Raw genomic sequence first — 25,722 nt, forward strand, 5'->3', positions numbered from 1 at the left:
TTATGATTTTTTTGCAATGCCCTGGATATGTGAAAATCGTATACTATGTGCAATAAAATGAGTTTTTTAAATTTATTCATTAAATTTGTATTTATTTCACTTCCTTATGCAGTTGTTTGCTTTTAACTTAAAATGATTGCACCCTGTATGTGCGTCTCTCCTATAGTATGTTATTAGAGGTATTTAAATATAATGTTCCTCATTGAAATTGAATTGTGAAAATTGATTGAAGAACTCATGCCTTCAGCGACAGTAACTGTATCATGGATTTATCTGTATTTACTTTAATTTTTCTCTAAATAATCAATAAATTAACATTAAAACACAAGTTTCTACAAAACGAGTTAATACTAGTAGTTTTTGAAAATCTGCAGTATATTCAATAAGTTACAATCATAAACGCATCAACATGTTTTAAATTGGTATAGAATATGGCTATACATGTGATATTGAAGTCTGGTTTTAACGTATACGTGTTAACAAAGCATATGTCAGATGATTAGTCCCTACCACGGACCAACTTTTATGGAAAATGATCTTTAAGTTGATAAAATTTAAGTATTCCATTCATTTAAACTTTTATACACGATAATCTGTCCACCCATCGAGGCATGCCATGTGTATATCTTAGTCTTCCAGTGAGGGTATAAGTAAAATCAAATATAGAAGCGAAATAAATCATATTGCTTCTTCGAATTATCGCAGAGTATTAACAAAACGTTTTAATGTTGCTAAAAATATTGAAATGTTGCTGTGTGTGTAGCAACATTGTTGACAAAAAGTTCTCAAAACTATGCCACAGTCAATGTTTTTTTAATTTTTTGAGGTGCATTTTTCTTATTAAAACAGCAATGATATTTAATTAAATTATTTCTATTTAAATACCAGATTTTTTACAAAACAAAATTGATGACTTGAATAAAATACATATATTGTTTAATAAAATAATATATTTCGCTTAATCAGTTTGTTTTAAACTAATAATTGTGACTGATCACGCGATCTAAATCGTTCCAGCTGCACGAGTAATCAATCTGTAATAGTCCCTTTTTGCTCAATCCGAATTTGCTTGAATAAATTCCACCATAGAGCGAAGACGACGGACGACGTCCCAATGTGGTATTATATATAGATGTGCTTCCATATGTAGATGGACTGGCGTATATTAGCGATGAACGCTGCGCCTGCGATATGCACTCATAGCATTCCGATGCGATGCAATATGGCATTGTAGCGTATGGACTGCAGTAATCATATGTGGGTGGCAAAGGTGGCGGTGCTGGAAACTCTAACTTTGGTGCTGGTTTTGGTAAAACAAGGCCACGCTTGCGTGAGACGGCACCAAAGCCCGGTGTGTGCAGCATAAGTGTGGAAACGGATTCGTCACCTATTGAACTATGCGGTTCCGTAGAAGAAGATGAAGAGATCCCTGTTATACATAAAATATTTATCTATTGGTAATAATATTTGCTTATTTAATTTCTTACCACCATAGCCATTGTAAATAGTTTGTTCAAAATCCTCTTCTTCCAGTAAATTGGCTGTCATATGTTGCATATAATCAGCATATTTGTCATCATTAGTTTCATAAAATCCGTAAGGGTCATTGTAACGCCTGTGTAAGCTGGGCGCGCAACAGTCTAAATCACATTGGTAATGGGAGCGACGACGATTTCTCGGCATTGTAGACGACGACATCCGTGTTGATGTTATATTATCCTGTAAGTCTGTACGTGATTTGTAATAGTATCCTGTTTCAACAGGCTCACCAGCTGGACTTGGTGATATAGGTGCATCATAATAGCCACCATTATTCGAAGGAGTGGTATTCACTTTTCTGAAATTTTTCGAATTTATTAATAGGTCTTAGATGCGTACTGTTTGATCACTTACTTTCGTACATAATCATAGTTTTCAAGGTCCCATGGATCTACATAGCAGCGCTGTGTCGGTGATAATGTAGTGCCATAAATATCTTCAGTATTGTCAATCATATAGTAAGGTGACTCCATAGCTTCAAAATGTTCATCATAAATATCACGTGCTGGTAGAGGTAATTTTGGACCACGTCGGCGTGGCTTTGATTGACTGCGTTCTCGCATGATAATTTTTCAAAAGTATTCTGAAAATTTAACAAGAAAATAGGTTAATATATCATCTTACATATTTGTTTTATTTTATTGTTGTGTAATTGGATAATAGTTCAAATCATTTTAGTAACCATTAACCTATTGCACTGCATAGATTGTGAAGTAATTTGGATATTTGGTTATAGTTCGTCTGTTTCGTTTTGTTTTGTGATGATAATCTAAAAGTTACCTTAACTAAAGAAAGCTTATGACACATCTAATGTAAAATTTATGCAATTTAACAGACCTTTAGTCATTACTGATGAACAGACTGATAAGCTGTGACCAAATTACTTCCCTAAAAACCTGTTGCTTTTGGAAACTTGACTGCTATATTCTCATTAATCCTAAATAGTAACTATTTAAGATACAAGACAGAAGGAAAGCATTTTTAATGGATTTCAAAAAATTGGAAACAGAACTAATAACCAACCTATCATAATTGCTTTATGGGATTTGTGGGAAAGAATAGATAAATATAAAAAGAAATCACTCAAATCATATCCTCAACATGACTTTTTATGAGTATGTGCTTATAATAGTGTTTACATTAATTGTAGATATTATGAATTAAATACTATAATTGTTTTCCAAAAATTCCTGATATTAAATAATTAACTTCGATTTCTGGTTTCGAACCGAATGAGTGCTGTGAAATGTCGTGAGAAAATCTTGAGTGGCTCTGCATATTAGAGCCAGTAACTCCAACTGTCAATGAAACAAGTTTGATTTTGTATAAATCTGCACAGCGAATATAAGAGCCATAGCAACTTTAAATCACGTTTTAACCAACCCATGCCACAACTGACACTAAGTCTCCTCTGGCAGTAAAGCAAAACTGTGGCAATATAGTCGAATGCGTAAGAGTAAGAGACTAAGTGGCTTAATAGCATTTTTGCACGCTTAAATCTTGTTCGCCAACTTTGTTGCAGTGAGCGGAAACCCAAAGACGGAAGATCACTCGATGCGATTAGCCATTTGTTATTGATGTGGATGTTGCGAAACTTCTCTTGTACTATTTTGGTGGCGTCGATCAATTGCAGTTATTTTGCGTCTTTACATAACTCAGTTTCCTCGTTTAAGGAAGTTGTTTCCTTACAATTTGTGTTCGATTGTAACATAACCGAATCAGGACAGGTAACAACAGTGGACTTGTTGGTTACGCTTGAACTTGAATTGAAAGAATACGATCGTGATGTGATGGAAAATAAATTTGGAGAAATATTTTCGCACTTAAAATTTCCTCTAGTGGTGATGTTGACTATTGTTAAAGTATCTCATTGTTTACGTAAAATTTCACAGCTTAAAATTAAATTTAATTTTAAGATAGAGCATGTATTTTGATATTTTGATCTTGTCTACCATAGATAAACATCGATTTTACATATTGACTAAAACATACTTGCAACTCACATACTGTGTAATATTTTGGTTTAGACGCATTTAAATGTTAAGTGCAACCTAACACTCAGGTTTGTTGGTCAGTAAAATTTACCAATTCACTTAGACACTACTGTCGATTGTATTGTCACCTCTCACAACATGTGGCCTTAATTGTTAATTATGTAACCATTTAGAGATATATTTACAATATCCAATCCAAATCGGACTTTTAATAAACCAAACTTTCCCTTTGTATTGGTCCACTCAAATAATGATTAAATGAAGGAATCAAAGTAAAACACTAGGCACTACTAATAATTGTCAAAACTAATAATGAAAACGTTCTATCAATGGCGAAGTTAGGATTGTATCAAGGGTAAACACTAGAAAATATTTCTTATGAAAATACCTTTATCTTCAATGCTAATTCTAGTGAACTGATGTAATCTACTATAAGGGATCTTCTCTCTATCCATCTATTTACGATAGTTGTAAGGTTTTAACTGAAGCAAAGCATTCCCCCAAATGTTGAGAACTGAACGGCTGTGAATAAATATTATTACAATAGGTAGTGGGTAAACTTCTACTATCCTATGTCTGTTATGTAAAATATTGAAGAATGTAATATATAATTTTATTTAAAGCAACTGCCATATGTTTGCAAAATTTATAAACACACATATTGTCTTATGTAGTTATAAGAAATTTTATATTAAGTTTTATTTTCTCTTATACAACTTGGCTAGATAGCATAGTTAGTATAACCTTAATCCCATTTTCACCAATCTAAAATAATTTAAAATTCAATTACGAATGGCAATAAAATTGATTTCAAAAATGAAAATACTTAAATTTAGCTAAGGAACGGAAATTGATATCGAGCCTTCGTAAATCGAATGAACTGCCTCTCATGGTCATTTAAAATGACCACGCATGTGTATTCCATTGACCTAAAAGAGTTTCACTAACCAAAATTTTTATATAAAATAATTTTTTGCAAGGCTTTCCCTACCGCAATTAACTTAGATCAGAATGACTTCTGTAAATATTTAATAGTTAAGGCGTCTCCAAGAAGACGTATTAAAACCATGAACTTGGTACACCATTCTTCTTTAATTATTTTCTGTTTGTTGATTTTTATATAGGGAAACTGTATTTAAGAGAATTAATTCAAGGCAATTTAAAGATAGCCAAGTGTTAATATAAAATCACTGAGGCGTTCACAATGTATCTACACACAGTCAATGCAAAATGTTGGTAAACATATTTTTATACCACATAATGTGATTATGTGTTTGTTTGTAGGTAGTTTTCTTATGAAAACGATGAACTATTCGAATCTAGTACAATTATAAGATCAATCACATAAAAGAGGAGTGGAACGTGATTTATCTCAGCATTTAAGGCATAACAATCACAAGGGCAACAAGGAAATATAGATAAGACCAAAACGGTTGAATGTGATTGAAGAGCCATCGCGTCAGATCGAGAAAAATCAAACCTATACCAAGAAATTTTCGCGGAAAGCTTTTAGATAAAATGCTAGATCGATTATACTTTTGTGGATGGTGGATGTGGATGGACGGTGGATGGTTTTATCTCCTTTAAACCCCCAAGGTGACATGTCTGGAACAAATTGAGTACATTGATTTTAGAAGAACTTTGACAAAAGCAATTCGATAAATGATGATGTACAATTTGTTATTCATTTTCACCTTTTGTGGTCTGCATATACTTATGAACATTTACCATCTCTATTATATATTAGAGATAAGCACAGATAAAGTATAAAAAAGCATAGCAGATGCAGATTACAAGTGAAAACTAATTTTTGTCAGTTGGAAACTGACTGAGTGTAGACTATAGGTATGACAAGAAACTATTTGTTACGATAATTCAAAGACGTGATCAATTGAACTGAGAAAATTTAATATATATTAAAAAATCGGTGGAATAGAAGGGATATAGTCGGCTGCCTTTAAAGGGATGGTTTTCATGCATATTTTTTAGGCTTCGTTCCTTAAGGTACATAACACTTCCATTTAAAAGTCAATGGAGCAATTAAAACCAGTGAAAGTTATAACTTTTCCTCCGTAAACTCTTCTCTTCAACCGTCCCCTAAAACTTTAATAATGCTTTTCAATGAAGTACTTCTCCAAACGTCAAGCAAACAATTCAAATAAGAGCTATTAGGGAAAAGTATAAACATTAAACGCGCCATTATCTCTCTTAATTAATACATTATATAGTCTAATAAATCTTGAAATTTTTTGCATTTTCTGCTCACATGTAACCCGAACTGCACATGTTTTGTAAATGCCACTTGTTGCATAGATTGGCGCGCATGTAGTCACGAGGCAGCTACCGCGCCGTTACCGCGTTGCTGCAGCGTTGCTTTTCAAGTGCACGCAGCTGAGAAATGCATTTGCTGAAGGTTGCTTCGTTGTAATTTAATAGCAAACTGCAAAAGTATCTCGACTCAAATGCCAGCGATGCTTTGCGGGAAAAAACATAAAACCTCTGCAGTGAAATTTACTACCACCAGCCATCAGTGCCAATGTAACCTTACCTCACACGATAACAATGCTTTGAGATTTGCAATAGAGATACAAAAGCAAATAAAACGAATCGAGAAGATAGGAGATACCTGATTATTTTTGCAAATTAATGAAGTGTGAGTTATGAAATAAAATTCGGCACAAACAGATTTCATACTCAAAAAATGTTTGCATATATTTGCATATATAAGATATCGGCTTTTCAGATACTCTTACTTGTAGTACTAACGTATCTGTCTCAAATATTTGGTTTTGAATAGAAACCACCTTATGTTTGTGTAAAGAAAATATGTGACACGGAAGCAAATCTTGGAACGCTTGGAACTCTTGCAACAATTGCAGCAAATATGGAAACTAGAAACTCAATAACAATATTATGAGTGCGTTGAACTTATTGCTGGCTTGTAGCAATTGCTGCAGCAGCATTTGCTTCTTCGGGATAATAAAAATAAATAAAAAATATAAATAAATAAAAAACAAAAGAAAGCAATGGAAAGTTTATTGACTGAAATCAAAAGCTCACACGTAAAAATGTATGAGCGATTATTTATTTATAATAAATTATTTATATATAGTCAGTTGTCTTATTGAATACGTATATGTGTAGATACTCCAATTACAATTTCCTAAAATCAGATAGCTAAAAGAAATAATTGAAGTCTTGGAAGTCAAAATTCCAAAAATAAGCAACTAGTATATATTTTCAAAATGATAATATTTTGTTAGTTCAATATTTATCCTTATTTATTATAGGTGTAAGCTACAAAATTCAATAAATACCTTAGTATGTTATGAACTAGCTTACTAAGAACCCTAGAATTGTCTATTGTGAATTGCATATTGTGATACCAGATATATATATATATCGTTAACTCTTCCTAGTAGACCTTAAAATTGACAATTTGTCGGTTTAATGCCTTTTGTCTATAATGCCTCTGCTAGTGAGGTTCAGCTAACATTTCAGAAAAAGGGCCTGACTTCACAGTAGAAGTACGCCTTCTGATGAGTGCCGGACAATGACAGAGCAAATATGCAACACTTTTCGTATCTTTGTCTGATCCACAACTATGACAGTAGTTGTTAAGGGGAGTCCATAATTCTTGGGCGTGCCTGTTAAAGAGACAGTGTTCTATCAATATGGCGATAGTACCGAATACGTGGCAAGCAAGCTTAAATAGTTGCTCAAATCTTTTCTGGTTTTAGTGAGATTATGTCATAAGTATGGCTAGACAAGTTTATTCATTGCACCGTCTTTGGTTCGCCATTTGACTATTTACTGTACGGTTAATCAGTTTGACTATTGAATGTTGTGAAGCCGCAACTATTGAATGTGGTTTGAATGTGAAGCCGTATTTCGCTGCAGCCCGATTCATCGGCATTATGTCAAAAATATCCCTATGACCCAGAATCCATCTCAGGTTAACCATTGAATAGATCGACATCTAGTTCAACATTTGGATAGTATGTAAGTATTTCGTTCAATATTTCATTGTGGCAAGATAATTTAATTGTGAAATGTATAGCAGTAACTTCTGCCTGAAAAATACTTCAGTGATTTTTTCGTAGTCGAAAGGATAGTTTTAAGTTGAGTTCCTCAGAGAATACCACTGCTTATATTGTACATGTATTGTGCAAATTGTGCAAAGTAGAAGAGGCATGACACTAGTAAATGTTTAGAGGGATTATATCATCCATAGTGTGAAGTCTGATTGTATCAGTTTGGGTTCAATTAGAATGACGATTTCTGGATATTTTTATATAGGATTTTTGATATACTTTTTGCTATGTTTAATTTTACTTAATTAATTTGCAAAACGATTTAATGTGCTAAATAAACATAATTAGTACGTATGTTAGTTGTAAGTATATGATTTGCATATGAATATCATGCATAATTTTTATTATTTGTAAGTCGATTATACAAAAAATTGTTTATTAAATTAAAAATGTTAATATGCGATCCGATGTGCTTCATTGAAAAACATTTTTTTTTGCTTTGGAACAATGAAACCGAGTTTCTGTTTAATTCAAATATCTTGCCAAGTGCTCTAAGGTGTGTGCAAACGTGAAGGTTACTAAATGGTCATTTCTTTAATAAAAATATTCAATACTTGAAATAATTTTTCACCGCAACTTTTGCACTGGAATTTAATGACCATTGGAACCATTTGAACCATTTGAACACATGTGCAAGTGAATTACGTCGCAGCTGCAGTTTTAAATAAATTTCAATTGCAAATTCAGTTCAGGTACTTGCAAATCACATGAAATGGGACTTAATGTTACTTAAATATTCATTATCAAATATGTTTATGTAATTAAATAACCTCTTTCCTTACCGCTCCTGGTAAATATGGGCGACTTCAAATATATTAAAATATATTCCAAATTTCTACAATAATCAACTTTTTTGACTATTAATGAAAAACGGTAGGAACTCATGGCTTAATATTGTTTTTGAGATACAAATTGGATTATATTTCGTAAAAGAAAATGCCTTTTAAAATTACCTTAATATATAGTATGAATAGCTTCAGCCATTTGTCAAATATATGAATTTTATTAAGGTTTTATAAAGTCAAGTCAGATTTAGGATTCTAAGCTAAAAAACTATCAATTTTTATTTATCCAATAGTTAGCCGTAAGTTTTTTTTAAATATTTTTGGATATATAAAATAATTAGATATATAATTTACTCTAGTTTATTTGAAGATTAAGATTAGATTTGGATTCTAAAGCAACTTCTTTTTATTCAGAGTTTCAGGTAGAGTTTCATTTGTAAATGAACTTAGCACTGTAATATAAGCATAGGAGTATGTAGGGTATTGGCTTCCAATGGCTTGACTAAAAGATAGAAGATATCAACTTTTCAAATGAAGGGTAGAATATTACCTGCAAAAGATTTCTGAATATCAAACTGAGACTGTGGATAGAAATTCACAGTCTATTCACAGTCCTTTTCTTGGAAAAAGGATTATGAATACCTAAAAAAACTACTAGTATATGTAATTAAGTAAAATAACTTAATCAAATATAATAAATAATGACATCAAAAGCCATAAAATGAAACTGAAAAGGATTAGGATTATATACTAATCATAGTTGAAGATATAACGTTTTTTGAAAGCAAATTATGCTTCCAATATGTATGTTATTTCTATCCTAAAGATGCTCTTTGAGATACAATTTTGAATTGGGAACTATCTCACATACATGACAATGTTTTTTTTTTAAAGCAAAACCATAATATTTATGATTCTGCATTACAAACTAATTAATATTTAAGAAAAACCATTTGACTAGTAACCCATTCATAAAATGTAAATTTATATAATAAATTAATGACCAAAAAATTATTTCCACAAATTTTTTGCAATTTTTTTCTATCATTTCGCACAGTTTTATTGCAGCCTATGCCTTTGTATGGTATCTTTTAAGTTGAGGCGTTCAAAATGAAATTAAAAAATCATTAACCATTGCAGTAATTTGTTGATTTGCGGATTTGCAAATATCGAATCGAAATCATATACAAATAAAACCATAAAAGCTGCAGAAAAGCTGGCTTATGCATAAACTTGGTTACTCAATATTTAAATAAGCATCGGCACACATAAGGCTCGCACCTCAGACAAAATTGTAAAACTAATGCATAAAATTAATTTCAAAAAACTCAACAAAAAGAAAACCGCAGCAAAACTCGAATTCATAACTTGTGTTTTTTTAATAAATAGTTATAAACAAAAGCTCAAGTTAATGTACAAATTAGTGCCCATTTGTTTCAATCAACCACGGCAATTCCGACAATAACAACAAATGCAGAGGCGATTACAAAAGACCATGAGTTGAGCATCTTTCAGATACGAATTGACGCGTTCATCAAAAACGCCAGAGGTGAGAGTGGCATTCAAGAGATTTTCAGTTGTCAGCATAAATCAAAGAAGTGCCTATGAAGTTGTTGAATTGGTAATTAATTTGGTCAAGTGGAGGAAAATGTGTCTTAAAACTATTTGCCACTGCGATTACAATGCATTCCTCATAAATTAATAATAAATTTAGATTTATTTAGAAATATTAAGAGGCCAGTGGTTGACTTAAAGGCAGTTAACTTAGGAGAGTATCCGCGCTCCCACGTCATTAATTTTATACGAGTATGAATATAATTAGTTGCGAACTTAATAAATTAATAACTTTAAAATATAAAAAAAACGTCATTTTACTAACTTCTTTGCATTAAGCCAATTACTTAATATGTCTTTAAACGTTAGTTTTTTTTTTAATTAGAAACTTCATTTTTGAGGATTAAAAAAGTCTTTTTAAATTAAAATTTTTATTGTTTTATGAAGCAACTTAAATTGCTGCAATTTCCAACAATGAAACTTACTGGCAAACAAATGGACCAATAGCAAAGTAAGACCTATTTTTTGAGGCTGCTGTTGCTTGCAGTAAAAAGTTTGTAATTTGTTCACCAATTAATGTTAATAACAGTTCAACATAATTTTTTTTAATTTTAACTAATATTTAGGAAATTTGTATATACTCAAGTCCGTCGCATCGCTTCGTATTTAGGTTTGATGGGTTTTTGTTGCAACTATTAATGAATGACCTTTTATTTTGAAGTCAGGTGCTCTTATACAGTACATTTACAATTAAGTAAATGGATTATCATATTTAATGCATTAATATTAATTAGAGTTTTAAATATTCAAATATTATCTTTAATTTTTTAAAACTAAACTTCAATTAGATATAACACAATATATATTTTAAGTATCTAATAGTTATATTTTTATGAGAAGTTTGTGACAGTATGTTATTAACTTGAAAACCTTTAGAATAACGTACGATTTTTTACTATCAATTTTAGAAGTAATATTATGCACCGAACTTGAACATGCTCACATTCAAGAGTTCGCATTCAAGCAAAATTTTTGAAAAATAAGGGTGTTTACGCACGCTGTAAATGTGTGTCGCACGCTGTAGGTAAGTGTGTTAGTGTAAATACGCAAAAATATGCTCTTGAATGACGAATGCAAGTTTTTGGGTGACAGACTATCATTCACAACATGTTGGCGAGAAGATGAATGATGTTGGTTGCGAGTCAGTCAAAGGTGCAGACTATCATTTTTGAGTGTCATTTATGGATTTTCATTCTTGTATGACACTGAAAAATGATAGTCTGCATAGTGCTTTGATGTGAACAATAGTTGTAAGACCAAGAAGGATGCGCAACCGGGAAGGAGGCTTGATGACATGAACTTTATGTATACAAATATATCAATGATAAAATGTTGCTATCTGCAGTAAGTCAGATGATAACAGTCATTTTGAAATTTTTAAAGACTCATGGTATCTCTCAAAAATGTGAAGCCCAATGTTAAAAAAATTTAGAAATTTTTATATATATAGATAGATATATGCTAAAAAAATCAATTACTTCGTTCGAATTGAGTTGGGCGACTAAGGTCGATGCTGTAACTATAATGCCATGCTATACTGCAAAATCAGTTATCAAATAGCGATTTATATGTTATATATTTATATATTATATTATATCAAGTGAAGTAGTTTGATTTAATTTTCATCATCATTAAGGTTGTGTTGCAGATTTTATTAGAATTATAACCTTTTCGCAAGTTTAGTAGACCTCAAAACCTCAAGTTAAAGATTTTTTATGCATTTCTACAAGTGCTCGGATTCACTCTATTAACTTTTCTGGAGCATTGTTATTTAAATTTTGTCGGTTGTGTTCATTACAAAATAATTCGCACAAAACTTCATATTTTTAATTTTCCCACGTTGAGTTTAAAGTAAAGATGCATTCAATTCGTTTGTTTTCTTTGAAAAACACGAAAAAAGCAGTTCAAAATTCACACAAATCTTTGTCTTTGTAATTTTTTGTAATCTCACTGAAGAAGGAAACTAAGCAACTGAGGCAGGCGTAGAAGAATTGCATTAAATTTGTAATTGTAGCAAATTCGAACGGTGACAATGACGAGGCATCTCAGAAAAAAATACAATTGAAACCTCGAATAATATCTCAAAGCAAAAATTAAGGAATTCAAGAAATTTAATTTGATTAATTGTAAAGTATTTATATGTAAAATTTAAGCAGAGTTTGTGAAATTCAATGAAACCTATACCATTTACCTATTATGCTTTTAGAAAAACAATAGCAATGAAAATAAACAATGAAAATCAAAGGGTTGGATGTTGATAATGATCTTCGAGGGGCGACTGGATTCCAGAGGGCTACGTCTGAGACCAATCCGTGCCATTTATCAAGTTCTACGTATGATTTCCTTCGAATCACAATCTACCAATGTCTTTTGAATAAATATACATACATACATATACATATGTAATATGTAATTATAATATTCCTACTAACCGATATTCAAATTATCAATGACAGATCTCGCTTTTTCCATATGTGGTCACATGATAAAATGTACAGATTGCATTTTAAATCTACTCCAAGTAGATTTATGTATGTCGATGTAGCTACTTCTTCAGTATACAAAATAAACTTATTAAATTCACACAAAATAGTCCAAAGGGCCAAAAACATTATCGCTGCCACTTAAAATATAATTAAGGTATGGCTGCATTAGTAATGTTAACAGCATCTGTACTTTTACTACTGTTTAACTATACCTGCCTTGAATGTTCAGATAAAGCACAAAAGCACTTCCAATATCAGTAATTGCTTTTCACAACTTTAAATGCATCCATTTAATTAATTTAATGCTGAAATTAACACGAAACAAAAATACTCGTAATGAATGGTCAAGATTTTGTACCTTTTCTCTCTGAAACAGCATTTGCCTTGACTGAAGGTCTTCCAAATATTATGGAGTCTTGGGCTTAATAAGTACGTTCAGTCTTCGCAGTCGTCTTACGCTTCCCCACTCATCTGTCCGCCGATATGTCTATCGATGTGTCTGCCGGATTATTGTTATTTTATATTTTGTTTTGTTAGCTTTTATGATTATTCTATGTTGTTTTATTAGTAAAATTTTATAATTTAACAGCAGAAGATATTTTTTGTTACGAATTATTTTTTTAGTATCTAATGAGTTTATTGGGAAAAATACTAATCAGCCATGATACCACAAAAAACGAAACGATACGGAGCATTTGTCTTGTACGTAATTTAAACGCTACTTAAGATACATTTTTTCAACTATTGTATTTAAGTATTTAATAATTTTATGTTATTTTCATGAATTAATTTATGAGCTTATGTCTTATGTTAAGTATTTACTGAGATCAAGTCAATGACAAATTTGTTTATTTATTTTGATTTGCTATTAATTGCTTTGGTTTGCTTATAAGATGGATATGCAGCATGACAAAGAGTGTGTAATAAGCGCATGTGAGGCTAATGGCCCCTAAATACTTCCCATAGATTTATTATGGTTACGTGTAATTATATATTAATTTACTCTTTTAATGGCTATTTTAATATCGATTTTAGCAATCAGTTGCAGTGATTTTGGTGTTATCAGTGTGAACGCTTAATCCAACAATTAAAATATAAGTTTCAATAAATATGTGCTTTCAAAAGTGATTTAAACGTAACCGTATGTTTACAGACCGGAGGAGAATTCAAACTTATTTACTTTTAAGACTACCCAGCAAGCTATATGCAATTAATGTACTATATTTTTTAAATGGTGGTTGTGTAAATAACTAAACCAAGAAGAGAGTAGTAGTGTTTGTTGTAGTTCTTAGTATTTCATCGTCCAATGGTAATAATGGGAAGTACTTGGTTGTTGTGGACCAGTAATTCCAGAGCGTAGACCCGACTGTTTCCAAACAGAAGCGTACGCAGTTTAAGTTTTTGTTATTGAAATAAATAACTATATAGATGATATGTACTCTAAACTAAATTGGATTAGACTAAAGAGATGATTCCATGTCATAAATATGTTGAACATTTCTTTCATTTGTCTTTGCTTTGAAAATTGTAAAAAGAATTTATTGTGATGATAATAAGGGAAGCCTTTAAAGAATAAACCAATTCGTAAATTTACTCAAAGTACATTTGATTAAGTTCTAGTAATAGATATAATAAAGGATGATTTCTCTTCTTACTGAAGTAATCTTCTAAAATTATTCTAGAAAGTTTTCATGAGATTGCAACATGCAGAAGTATATTTAAATTTTACTGTTATCGAAATTGAACAAGTTTTACGTTTTTTGCTAAAATTGAATATTTGCACATAACTAATAATTTAATTGAAAGGGACTTACAGATTAAAAACCAAAAATAAAATAATATAATATGATAATTTTTTTCTCATAATAGATCGATTACCGCTAGATCTTCTGCAAGAGCCGTGTGACAGGAAATTCTCGTTGCGCTACTTAAAATCAGAAAAAGATACTTCAATGCTGGAAATTTAGTTATGTTATTGTATACTAAATTTTTTAAAATGTTGATTGATGTATCAATCGATGATATTCATCGACACTCTAGTATATTATTTTCACTGTAGACAATGACATTTTGTTATCGACGTATTTGTATATCTGTTAAATTCGGAAAGGATTTCAAGCTAATATCACCTTTCCTATGTCTATGTGTTTCTTGTAGATCGTGGCAGAACAAAAATTTCAATAAGGTAGTAAGTCCATTCTGAAAGTCAGGCTGAATCAATTTAATAATTGATCGTTTTATTTATGTCATGGCAATTTATGATCTTGGCGTTATCAGTAAAGTAACTTAATTTGTAATAAAACGGATTTTATTCAATTTCAATAATATTAGCATAATTTTATCATTTTATTTGGATTATTATTTATTGTATTTAAAATAAATTAATCTCAACTAAGATGCTTTCTTCTGGCTTCATGAAGAAAGTCATCACTTTCCTTTTCCGCTATTGTGTCAAAAATTTTCTTTGTATCGATTTCAATAAAAACTATGTCTTTAAAGATAGAAATGTTCAATTTATTAAAAATTACTACAAATAATGAAAATTTTATTGTTCTCCTTCGAAAGAAAGTTTCTTGCATGTTCCCAAAAAACGAAAAACTTAGAAAACAAACTTGCGATCGACGCGAGCCGCCATAATTGTATGTAAAATATTTTTTGATGTCTTTGCATATGAATGACATTCCTAATAAGACTGAAAGAATATTGATAAGATACAAAAAAAAAATGACAAAAAAAATAAAATAAAACAAAATAAATAAAAAAATTCCAATAGACACAAAATACAAGTGAATTCCAATAAAATATTTGACGGCCACTTGGCCTCATTTTGCCATTAATTTGTGGTTTTATTCACATTATCCATTTTCATTGTCTTGGATCGTTTAGAGTTTCTGTTCTTTTGTTTACAGACTAAGAATGATTTCGAACATGAAGGAAATATTTTGCATATTTATGTAAATATATTAAATTAACTTTAATCACGTTCAAATTAATTTTGAAAAATTTTTTAAAAATGGTGCAAAGCATGAAAAATATTTTTTATCTGTGAAAACTGCAAACAATTAAGACGCCCACATTGCGAAATTTATTCGAAACTTTTGATTTGGTACAAGCATTCGCATATCACACAGTATCAAAAATTGTTTATAATTTATTTGACAAATATTAACTCTTTAAATTCGGTTTATTAACAAATTTTGCATATCTTAAAATTCCGGTATATCGGCATGCTTTGCACCAGGTGATGTAATCCATAGCGCTTAAGTGTGGAGATTGAAAGATATGTCGATAATGTTTCTGCAGTGGTAAGGAAATTACGGTAACTGATTGATCAGCTATGAATTTATGAAGTTACGAAATTGATTATATCAAATTTTAAGCATAAATTACTTCAATGAATAGACTAAAGTCAAATCAACAGCGGTAGATATTAGTTTTAATGAATTTTATACTTTAATAATATCAGTTTTATAAGGGATAAAGGATAGTAACGCTTTTAATAGATCTTAATAGATGTGTTTTACGGATGTGGTTAAATGGGTTTATTCCAGTTTATTCCTATCATAGAGTAAATTTAAGTAATAATATAGAATATAACAAAAAGTATCTTCTATATTCAAACTGATATGGTGTTTTGTCACATCGAACAGCTCCATCTTGTTAAGATGGAGATGAGTTTAGATGATTTAACATCCATTCCACACTAGCGATAAAAACTGGATTCAGGTTTATTTTATTATGATAGTACCTCGTGCTAGAGTGCCCTGTCAGATACCAGGTAATGTTTCTGATATACGCCTTACCCAGTTCTAGAAGTTTATTTGAGATTTCTTTGGATGAATTAATGAGTCTCTTAGTTTGTCTTAGCTATATACAGTTCATTCTGTGCTTTTTAAATGGTTTCGCACCAGAATACAGAGTGGCCTGAAACCCTTCACAACGTAATAAGGTTGCTTTGCCTGAATTTATTAAGACGCGATGGACAGTTGTACATATTCCATAAATAAGTATTTACAGAATTTAAAGCCAGTATTATCGCTTGGCTGATAGATATTATGGTGTTTGTCGCTTTACTGGTCTTCTTTCTCAGACGTTAATGACGTATGATACAGTTATTGTTGGGAAAATCGTATTATTTATATATATTTGTAATATTTTATATATAATATAAAGTACTGCTGCGTATTCTATATATAAACATAATTCATATATGGATATGACTTATTCATTTTATATGAAAGTAAATGAATCTGTCAATTAATTACTTATTGATTATATTCATGTTAAATATTGATTTTGATGATTAATGTTATACAAGTACATTTTTACCTTATTTTATAATATAACTCAGTCAGTTAAAAGCATTCAAAGTAGAAAAGCATTGTCAAACAGACATATATAATAGTCTTAATTCTTTAGTGTTCCCACTCTTAACAAAGTGTAAGGAAAGGCAAGCCCTCTTTTGTAAGTTCTCTTGAATTTAAACAATATCCATAAAAAGTTACAATGTCAACATGAAGAAGCAACTGAAAATAATTGAACAAATGAAGAAGAATTCTGTATGTGACGAACACTTAAGCAACTGACATGGAATACTTAATAATTCTCAATGTACTTAGGCGTCTTAACTCAGAAATTTAACATAAAAACTGGCGAGTACCACGCAAAACTGATGTGTACATGACAAATTACATGAGCAGATTCACTGAAGATACCTCAAAACGTAATCTTCCGTGCCTACACTCATCCATCATAAAATGAGACGTTAAGCTTCACGCATGCTAATGATTCGAGCCTTAAATGCACAAACTCTGCTTTTGGGTTTGAAATATAATAACGAATCTCCTTTTATTTTGTTTTTCTTTAATAAAAATATTGAATATCTTTGCATATAAAAATCTTGTATTCACCTTCTGCTTCCCTTTATTGCAATTAATCTGTAAAATAATTTTTTGTCACGAGTATTCCAATATTTCAAGTGGAGAACGTCATTAAAACCGTAGCACGTCTGGAAAACGCCGTTTTGCACTCAACCGTTTTGGCTTTAATTAACCGTTAAGACTGCGTACCAATTCCACGTTTTTGGCAAAGGCACAATTTCTCCTTTGCAGGTGAGACACTGCAGTGAATCGAAATTTCTTACTGGAGAATTTGAAATCGTTAAGTAGACGATAGCGCGACTCACCGAAACCCCAACAACCGAAAAGCGCAAAGTTTGCTACGAAACTGTGGTTGCCGATGAACAGTTTTAATGAAACGACCTCAAACACTGAAGAAGTTCGAACTGGTTCGACGACGGTTGTATACAACATGTGCGAGTTGTTATTTTGTTTGACGGTTGAGTTTTGTTTTTGTTTTTAATTAGTCTCTAGAAAAACGAAACGTAAGAAGATAATACAACTATTAATGATAAAAATAAACAAAAAATTAATTAATTAAGACTATAAAATTAAAGAATAATTATAAAAATTATTTTATATTGAATAAATTTTACTTTATAATAATTAAATATGATGATGAAATATTTAAACTAAAATGTAATTAAAACGGATTTGGGAAAAAAATGTGCATAAAATGGCCATTAATGCTACTTACAGACATCTGGGTTCTTAGCGATACCTGTTGGAGATGTAACACTCCTTAAGAACTGCGAATCCAATTAGTGCGGGACTTCGTTAGTTACCAATGTAGACCTATTGCCCAATTTTTTTAATATATTTAGACGATCTTTCTGATTTTCTGTTGAGTTACCTGAAATATTTTAAATCCCTTACATTGTAGCATTAAATCATATCAATACGCGTAAAATATATTCTAGGGTTTCCTTTGGCCAGACATAATTCATTTCCCGCACTTGTCGGTTTTATTCAAATCCATCTTCTGGTCTAGTGTCCTTGAGAGACAATTTTACGATAGTGCGCTAAACGAAAGCAAAATTGCTTGATCCGTTGGATCACCGTTGGGAGACTTGCAAATAGTTTTAGTATTTAAGCTTCAACAAAGCCACTGCTAACTTTTTTGTTATAAGGTATTAATTTGATTATGAATTTTGCTGCCTAAGGAATTTTATATATTGCATTTTACGAAAATTTTATTTAATTTTTAAATAACAATTTTAACACAATCACAGATGATTGGTTTCGATGTCTCATCGTCATTATTGTTAACATTTTGCAACAAATACAGCTTCAATCTTATAATATATAATCGATTATAAAATATTATTGAATTTTTTGTTTTTATAAATTGCATCAAATTGTGAAAATGTAAGTGATTTGCTGTGACTATAATTGTTAATATTCATTGTTTGATTTCTGACTTTAAGCATGCTTGGCGATTTAGTAACTTGGGCCAGTTGGGTTAACACCGGTCAGGTAATGTCGCGCCATATGAAGGCAATTAAGCACGAAGTTGCACAATCGCAGTTCAAACTACACCACAAAAAACGCAAAAAACGCAAAAAACGCATGCATACTCACGTACATGCCGCCAACGGCCACATCAACAGTACGGCTAGTACGGTACGTAACTGAGGTAATGTAAGTTGGGTGAGGTTAGCATTATTAGCACAGAGGTTCTCTTCATTACAAATCAGAGGTCCGACGATCGTTTGGTTGGTTGATCGCATAGCCATAGCTGACGTACGCTCCGCGCATTTGTTAATGAGCTGCCGTAGCTTTTTGCTGCTGTCCATATTTGTTAAATTGGTCAAATTTCAGTAATGAAAAAACTAAATCGCAATTGTACAAAAAATAATTAAAGACTAATATTTACAACAACAAATACAGAAACACAACAAAAACTATTGGAAATTCAGAATATTAAAGAGTGTGAACGCACGAAAATTCCATCCATTAAACGTTAATGTTTAATGCAGGCCTTCGCACACTTTGAGAAATTACTTTCAATTTATTTGGATTTCATTAATTTTATTACATATTTAATGTGTTTTAATTAAATTTGTAGTTATTAAACAATTTTGAAATTCGTAATCGTACTATGAAGGTCTCGCCTATTTGACTAAAACCATTTCCTTAGATATCCACAAAACAAAGAGTAGTAAAAGTCTGTAATTAACGCTTCTTGGACTGGGATCGCGTAAAAATGTTTGCTGAAAAAAGAGATTAAAAAAGTAGATCTTGACAGAAAACAGTTTGAGTAAGCAGATGTATCAAACCAAAATGAACGGTAAGATTAATCACCTGCAGCAGCAGCGGAACCTGGACGCAGGTCACACCAATGGAAGTCTTAAATGGCTAATAGAGATCCTACCTCGAAGTAATACTAACGTAGTTCCGGGGTGGTTTAGACCGTACGAGTCGGGCACTCATTCTCTTTGCCGTAAAAAAAAACGCTTCTCTGGACAGTAAAGTATAAATTTTGTTTATTATTTTTAATTATATTAAATACATAATTAAAGTTATAGCTTATATGCAAATATGTTTAGTAATAAAAAGTGATATTTTAATTTTCGATTTTTTTGTAAACTTAGTCTAGGAAGACTAATTTTCTGAAAAAACTCGGTAGTATATTTAAATAACGCCCAAAGTTAAGTTCAGTAACAGTGACCCTAATTAAGCATTTTTACGAAGCATATTTCCTACGTGCTATATATTTTCGGTAGATCTCTAAAATGCTCCAACTCATTTTAAAATGAATTTGCACACAATTAACCTTAAATAAGATTATGTCATCACCAGTTTGAATATCCAGCCACAAATTACTAGTTTGGAGCACTGCATCAACGAATCCGAAATGAGAAAGAAATTAAATTTATTTATAAACCGTCAAAAAAGTTTGTGCGGTGAAAAGTTGAGATACATTTTTAACCAAAGATGCGGCGCCAACTCTCGGCCTCAATTGAATTGTGAAGAGAAAATTAAATAAAATGATGTGAACAAACGAAGAAAAGTGAAATAAAAAAATTGCGTAAGTCAACTTTAAACTTGAACCATCAAGACTGCATAGAAAACTGTTTCAAATGTTTCAGTCTACAACGAAAGCAACGCAAAGTCTGCTAAATGAAATGGGGGCCAAAATAATTGTAAATTTGAAAATGGAAATTGAAAATGTACTGACCGATGTAGTTCACTTACGCTAAGCTAAGTAGATAACTTAGCATTAAGTGCAAATGTAGATCGTCAGAAAGTACACGCAATCTATTTAGTTTTCTAACCACTGGCAGTTATAAGAACACTTCTGATAAGAGACGAGATGCTATTGGTTTTAACTGATACAACTAAACTGCAACAATTTTAGATAAACTAAGTGGTTGCTTACAGCACTTTTAACGTATCAGCTCAGTTGGTTCATCAGAAATACGCCATTTGATACATCGAACTCGTTTTTTATGCCAATGCATAAGATAGTTAATTTTTTTAAAAACAAACCTATTCGGTTAATAGTTTTCTTAAAAGATACAATATACAAATAGAAACTGCACATATAAAAATAACAGAGGAAGAATATATCAACGAAAAAGCAGCAATGCAATCTAAATGAATGCTTAATCAAGAAACCCTCCATTGAGCATTAAGCATTCTGCTTAGATGAGGATCAAAATAATTTCAAAATAATTAGATGATGATTTCTGAACGAAATTTACGACATTTGATGGAATCAAGAGTTCTAGCCACAAAATCCTATCTTCAACCCAGTGCACAGGAGATTAATTATTAGTATTAGTATTGAACACTTCCAATTGGTAATTATGTTGAAGGTAGATGAGTCAGTGTCTTCATAACTTCTCTCTACACTTTGACTGGATTATTGTTTACCACTTCATCAGACTAAGCAATAACTGACCTCAGAACTGCATACCTTCTGAGGAGCCTATAACTAAGATGAAATAGTTTAAAAAACAAGAGCTTGTAATATATATGGTGTCTATAATTCGAATCTAGCAAGGAATATAATGCAATATTCAAAATTTTGATCTTATGTTATTATTCACTATTCCAAAACTAGTTACTAAAGTATTTAGCTCATGAATAACGTGTTAAGATATAAGACCAGATCCACGTGTTATAAAATTGTTACACTAAACGCTAGGCAATCGCCTTTTCAATTGGATACTGACGTCGTTGGGGGTGTGAGACGATGGTGTTCATAATAGCATACACAACTTTCACTTTTAAGTCGAAAATTAATCTGAATGCATTTTATGTTTTTAATAATAGCAAAAAATGTGCACTTTGTTATGTTAGATACAGATTGGAGTAAAATAAATTATGTAGGTGTGTCAAAGATGTAATGTGCATGCAAAGGCAGGCAAAGAAATCTGAGAAACTGGAAGGCGCTTAGTGCAAACTTTGCAGCAGGAAATATTTTTGGCTTATGGATCTATTCCTTCTCAGATGCACTTCCTGCTTTTTTGGATGTTTACTTTACCGAACTGTAGTTGCCCTGCCAAATGCCGCCTGCGCAACCTGCTGAGCGTGCTCCAAATTACGACGGACGCTTGAATGAGCGCATGCGCACAAATCTAAAATTGGTTGCAGTTCAATTTATTTTCTTTGAGCGAAAAGCAAATCGAATTTTATTTATTTTAAAATTGTTTTTATTTTATTTTCATTAATGTTTAATGAGCATTAAAAAGTGTTTCAGGTGCTGCGCTTGACTGCCTTTTTATTTTCTTTACTAGCGATTGGCAATATTTTCTTGACGTGGCCGGTATGGCCGATGTTTGGTAGTTGCTATTCCTAATGTTGCAACAATTGCAGCAAATTTTAGTAATAAAATGTTATGTATGAATATTGTACAATGAAAATTATCCAAAAGCGTTTTTGAATTTTCGTTACAATCAATTTTAATTAGACGACTTTTAAACAAATGCTTAACTCTAAATAATCTCGTAACTAATCGCTTATTTATATTGTAATATCAGGAAAGATCATTGCATAAGTTCAGATATATTTTTTACATAAAATTGCAGTACAAAGTCCTTCTCCGGCCTCAATGTAATCCAATTACAATATCAAAAACAATGTTGTCTAAATTAAATGTTGATTATTTTGCACTGGTACAGCATTGCCAGTGAGATTATTTAATTGAGTACTTAAGTTTAATGAGTTTAAACACGAATTTGATTTGCTTAACTAAACAAATTTTACACATTTGCGAACAGAAACATCAATTTTTCTTTTTTAATTACTTTATGCACATGGATAAGTCAGATAATCTAATAAAGGCGTCAACTGAGATTATTAACCTCAATGATGCTTAAACATCTTGAAAGCTTCAGTTAAAAATGATGATATTTCGGTATGATATTTCGATACTAACTCTTTTAGTTGAATATTTATTAATATAAACATGCAATTGGCTTTTGTATCCAAAATAATTTCACGCATTTCATAAATAGGTCCTAACCATAATTTTACCTTATTTGAAAATATCTCATAGCTATGAGTATAAAAAATTCTAGGCAACAAAGAATCACAAAATACACCCGAGACCCGAGGCCACTAAAACCATTCTATAAAATCGTAAACCGATCCGTAAAAAATCGATTGTCTGCAACCAATTTCAGTAAACAAGGGAAAGGAGACCACATGTTTAATATTCATAAACACACATATCCTTAAACAATGAATGAGACTCCATCATAGGGTTTGAGTGGGCGTCGAGATACATTTAGGTCAAGGAAAGAGACATGTATGCTGATGATTTTTAAATTAGCGATTGGTTAGCGGGATAGAGAAACGGATACGTACCATTTCATTGAAATTGAAACCCAGGCATTTAGGATCGCTAGCTCTAGTGATTTAAAGCATATTAGAAGATAGATCTTCTATTTAAAGTTAATTGTGGAATCGATTATAATGATTGGTAAGATATCTGTGGATAAGGAATATATGTTAGTTATCGGTAGGTGGGGTGCTTGGGTAGTAGTTTTCTAAGCCTGGCTACCTCCATTGTCTTTTCTATACCTGAAATCCTTCCAGATATTTCTTTTGGCATTTCCAATGTCTTTCTTATATTGGTTATTCTTCACAAATAACTTTACAATTTGTTAGCTGAACCAGCTTCAAGGTTTCGCAAACGTAACTTCATTTTTAACCTAGTTTCTTGTTCCACAGAGGTGGTTGAGATCTACATTTACTACGCATTTAGGCGCACGAGATGTGGTAAGTTTTTGTTAGGGCTCTGGTGAGTTGATCAAGCCTAACTTCCAGAGCCAAGTGACACTCTATTCTCAAGAATTTTCCAAAATTTTTAGATAGAGATACCAATTCGTGAGTCCTTTCATTCTGTCACTGTTCCATAAAGAACGTTTTATCTAGAACGTTTTTCGAGGTCGGTCCTATATAAGTTGGATTCTCGTTAATGTCAATTCCAGTAGCGAGGCGTCAGCTTTTTGGCAAGGTGTTCACAATTTAATCAAAACAGAATTCCAACTATAACGTATTCCCCCTACTTCTAAATTTTGTCCTTTCCACAAGCAAATAGCGTACAAGTCCAATAAAACAATTTATTTAAATGTTCGCAGCCTGTGATCCACTGGTTTTTATTTACCATAAAGCTGTAGCTGTAGGAAAACGACGACTTACCATAGATTTCGACATTTTTACAACAGGTATCAAATTCTTCATATCTGGAGTTGGTTTATTCATTTTATGAATTAAAATCTTTTTTTCAGAAGATCGTTTAAAAAATGACATTGAATCAAATCTTTAATCACACATTTATTCATTTCTAAATATTATTATTCACTTCAAATTTCTTTAATTTCTTTCTTTAATTTTACCATTTTCTAGTATAAAATTGCAATAATGACTTTGTTTTGATTTATTTCCAACCTCTATATAAGAGTAAGAAACTCTCATGCATTCATTTACTCTTTTACTTTGTATTTACAATGCCCAGTTCAGTTTTCATACTGAACCATTTCCCCATATAAAACAGCAACCGTGACTTTGATTGTATTTGCACACTTTGTATAAACTTTTGGTTCAGTTTAGTGGAATGATCCTCTCGTCAAATGTAAAGCGATTTTCGCTCAGTCATTTCTTTTCTCTTTTGTATTTACTTTGCATAACATTGGAAGTGCACTTTTTTTATTGAACTGCTTGCACGCATTAATTTAAGAGTTAAGATTATTTTACGTACATATATTTGTTTGTATGTTTTGTGTTGTGTATTCAATATTGAACATAGTCCCAATGTGAATGTTATTTCATTTGCATGCTTTGTAAGCAACGCGGTGCAGTTTTTAATCTGCACCTTAGTATATTTCAAGAGAAATGTGTTTTCTCTTTTATTAATTATAAGTAATGTTGGGTGTAACTAACATTTGTATGTGTGATTTTGTTTGTATTATACGTTTTGTGTTTATGTTAATATGTTTGGAAAAGCTATTATAAAAAATGTTAAATAGCAAAATAGCGAGATTATTTACCTAATAAAAAAAAAATCTAAAAAGGAAGCTTTGTTAAGGTGTTCAGTGAACACTCTGAACCATTCGACGCCTCGCCTCTGGTCAATTCTTCCCCAAAACGTATGATGTGCGTTGGCGTCAGTACCGATAATCAGACCTTGTTTTCTTTCGTTAGCTAAATCTAACAACCTTTGGAACTCTTCGGATGGTATGTTTTTCTCGTATGATGTGTAACAGGTCACAAGGAGTAGGTTTCTGTTACCGTCCACTGCCACCACCGTTAGATCATCTGTTGAGAGGGAGGTTATAATATAAGAATTAGTACCTTTCTTTATCAGTATTACAGTTCTTATCTGTGTTACCCTTTGTACGATAGACGTGTTGTAATTTTGTGACTTTTATCCATTGCCCGGGTATCAGCACCTACGGGAAGTGTTTACATTGAGGATTTTGCCTAAACTGTCGACACGGAGATATCTATCTGAATCTGTCGACCTAATAAACAAAGAATTTTGCACGATTCTTTAAAGTACTTGGAATTGATATGACTGTATGTGCTTGGGAGCAGTTTTGGGGGTCTTGTCGTAAGCAACATTGTAGAACAATGTGATGATACTTGGTTTTAATATAAAGTATAACTTCACAAAACTGAAACCTTACCTCAATTCATTCGATCGATATACGAAATAAAGTTGTGGATAATGCAACTCCCAAGTAATTGAGCTGGTTAACAAGCTGAATAGAGGAAGCTCTAATAGTCGGCAACAAACTGAAGTGAATCCATCACTTTAATATAGTACTTTAATTATTACTAATGTTCGGCATGACGAT

General features: G+C 31.6%; 1 protein-coding gene across 1 annotated transcript; it reads right to left on the reverse strand.

The window, feature by feature from the left end:
- Positions 1–861: 861 nt before the first annotated feature.
- LOC119685354 lies at positions 862–17,757 on the reverse strand. The gene is made up of 4 exons (XM_038099610.1): positions 17,423–17,757; positions 1,894–2,122; positions 1,488–1,837; positions 862–1,429 (listed from the first exon to the last, which is right to left on the reverse strand). The coding sequence occupies exons 2-4, from the start codon at positions 2,100–2,102 to the stop codon at positions 978–980; spliced, it is 1,011 nt and encodes a 336-aa protein (XP_037955538.1). The 5' UTR covers positions 2,103–2,122; positions 17,423–17,757; the 3' UTR covers positions 862–977.
- Positions 17,758–25,722: the final 7,965 nt, after the last annotated feature.

The sequence above is a fragment of the Teleopsis dalmanni genome, chromosome 2 (assembly GCF_002237135.1).
Source record: "Teleopsis dalmanni isolate 2A chromosome 2, ASM223713v2, whole genome shotgun sequence".
In the NCBI taxonomy this organism is placed as follows: Eukaryota; Metazoa; Arthropoda; class Insecta; order Diptera; family Diopsidae; genus Teleopsis; species Teleopsis dalmanni.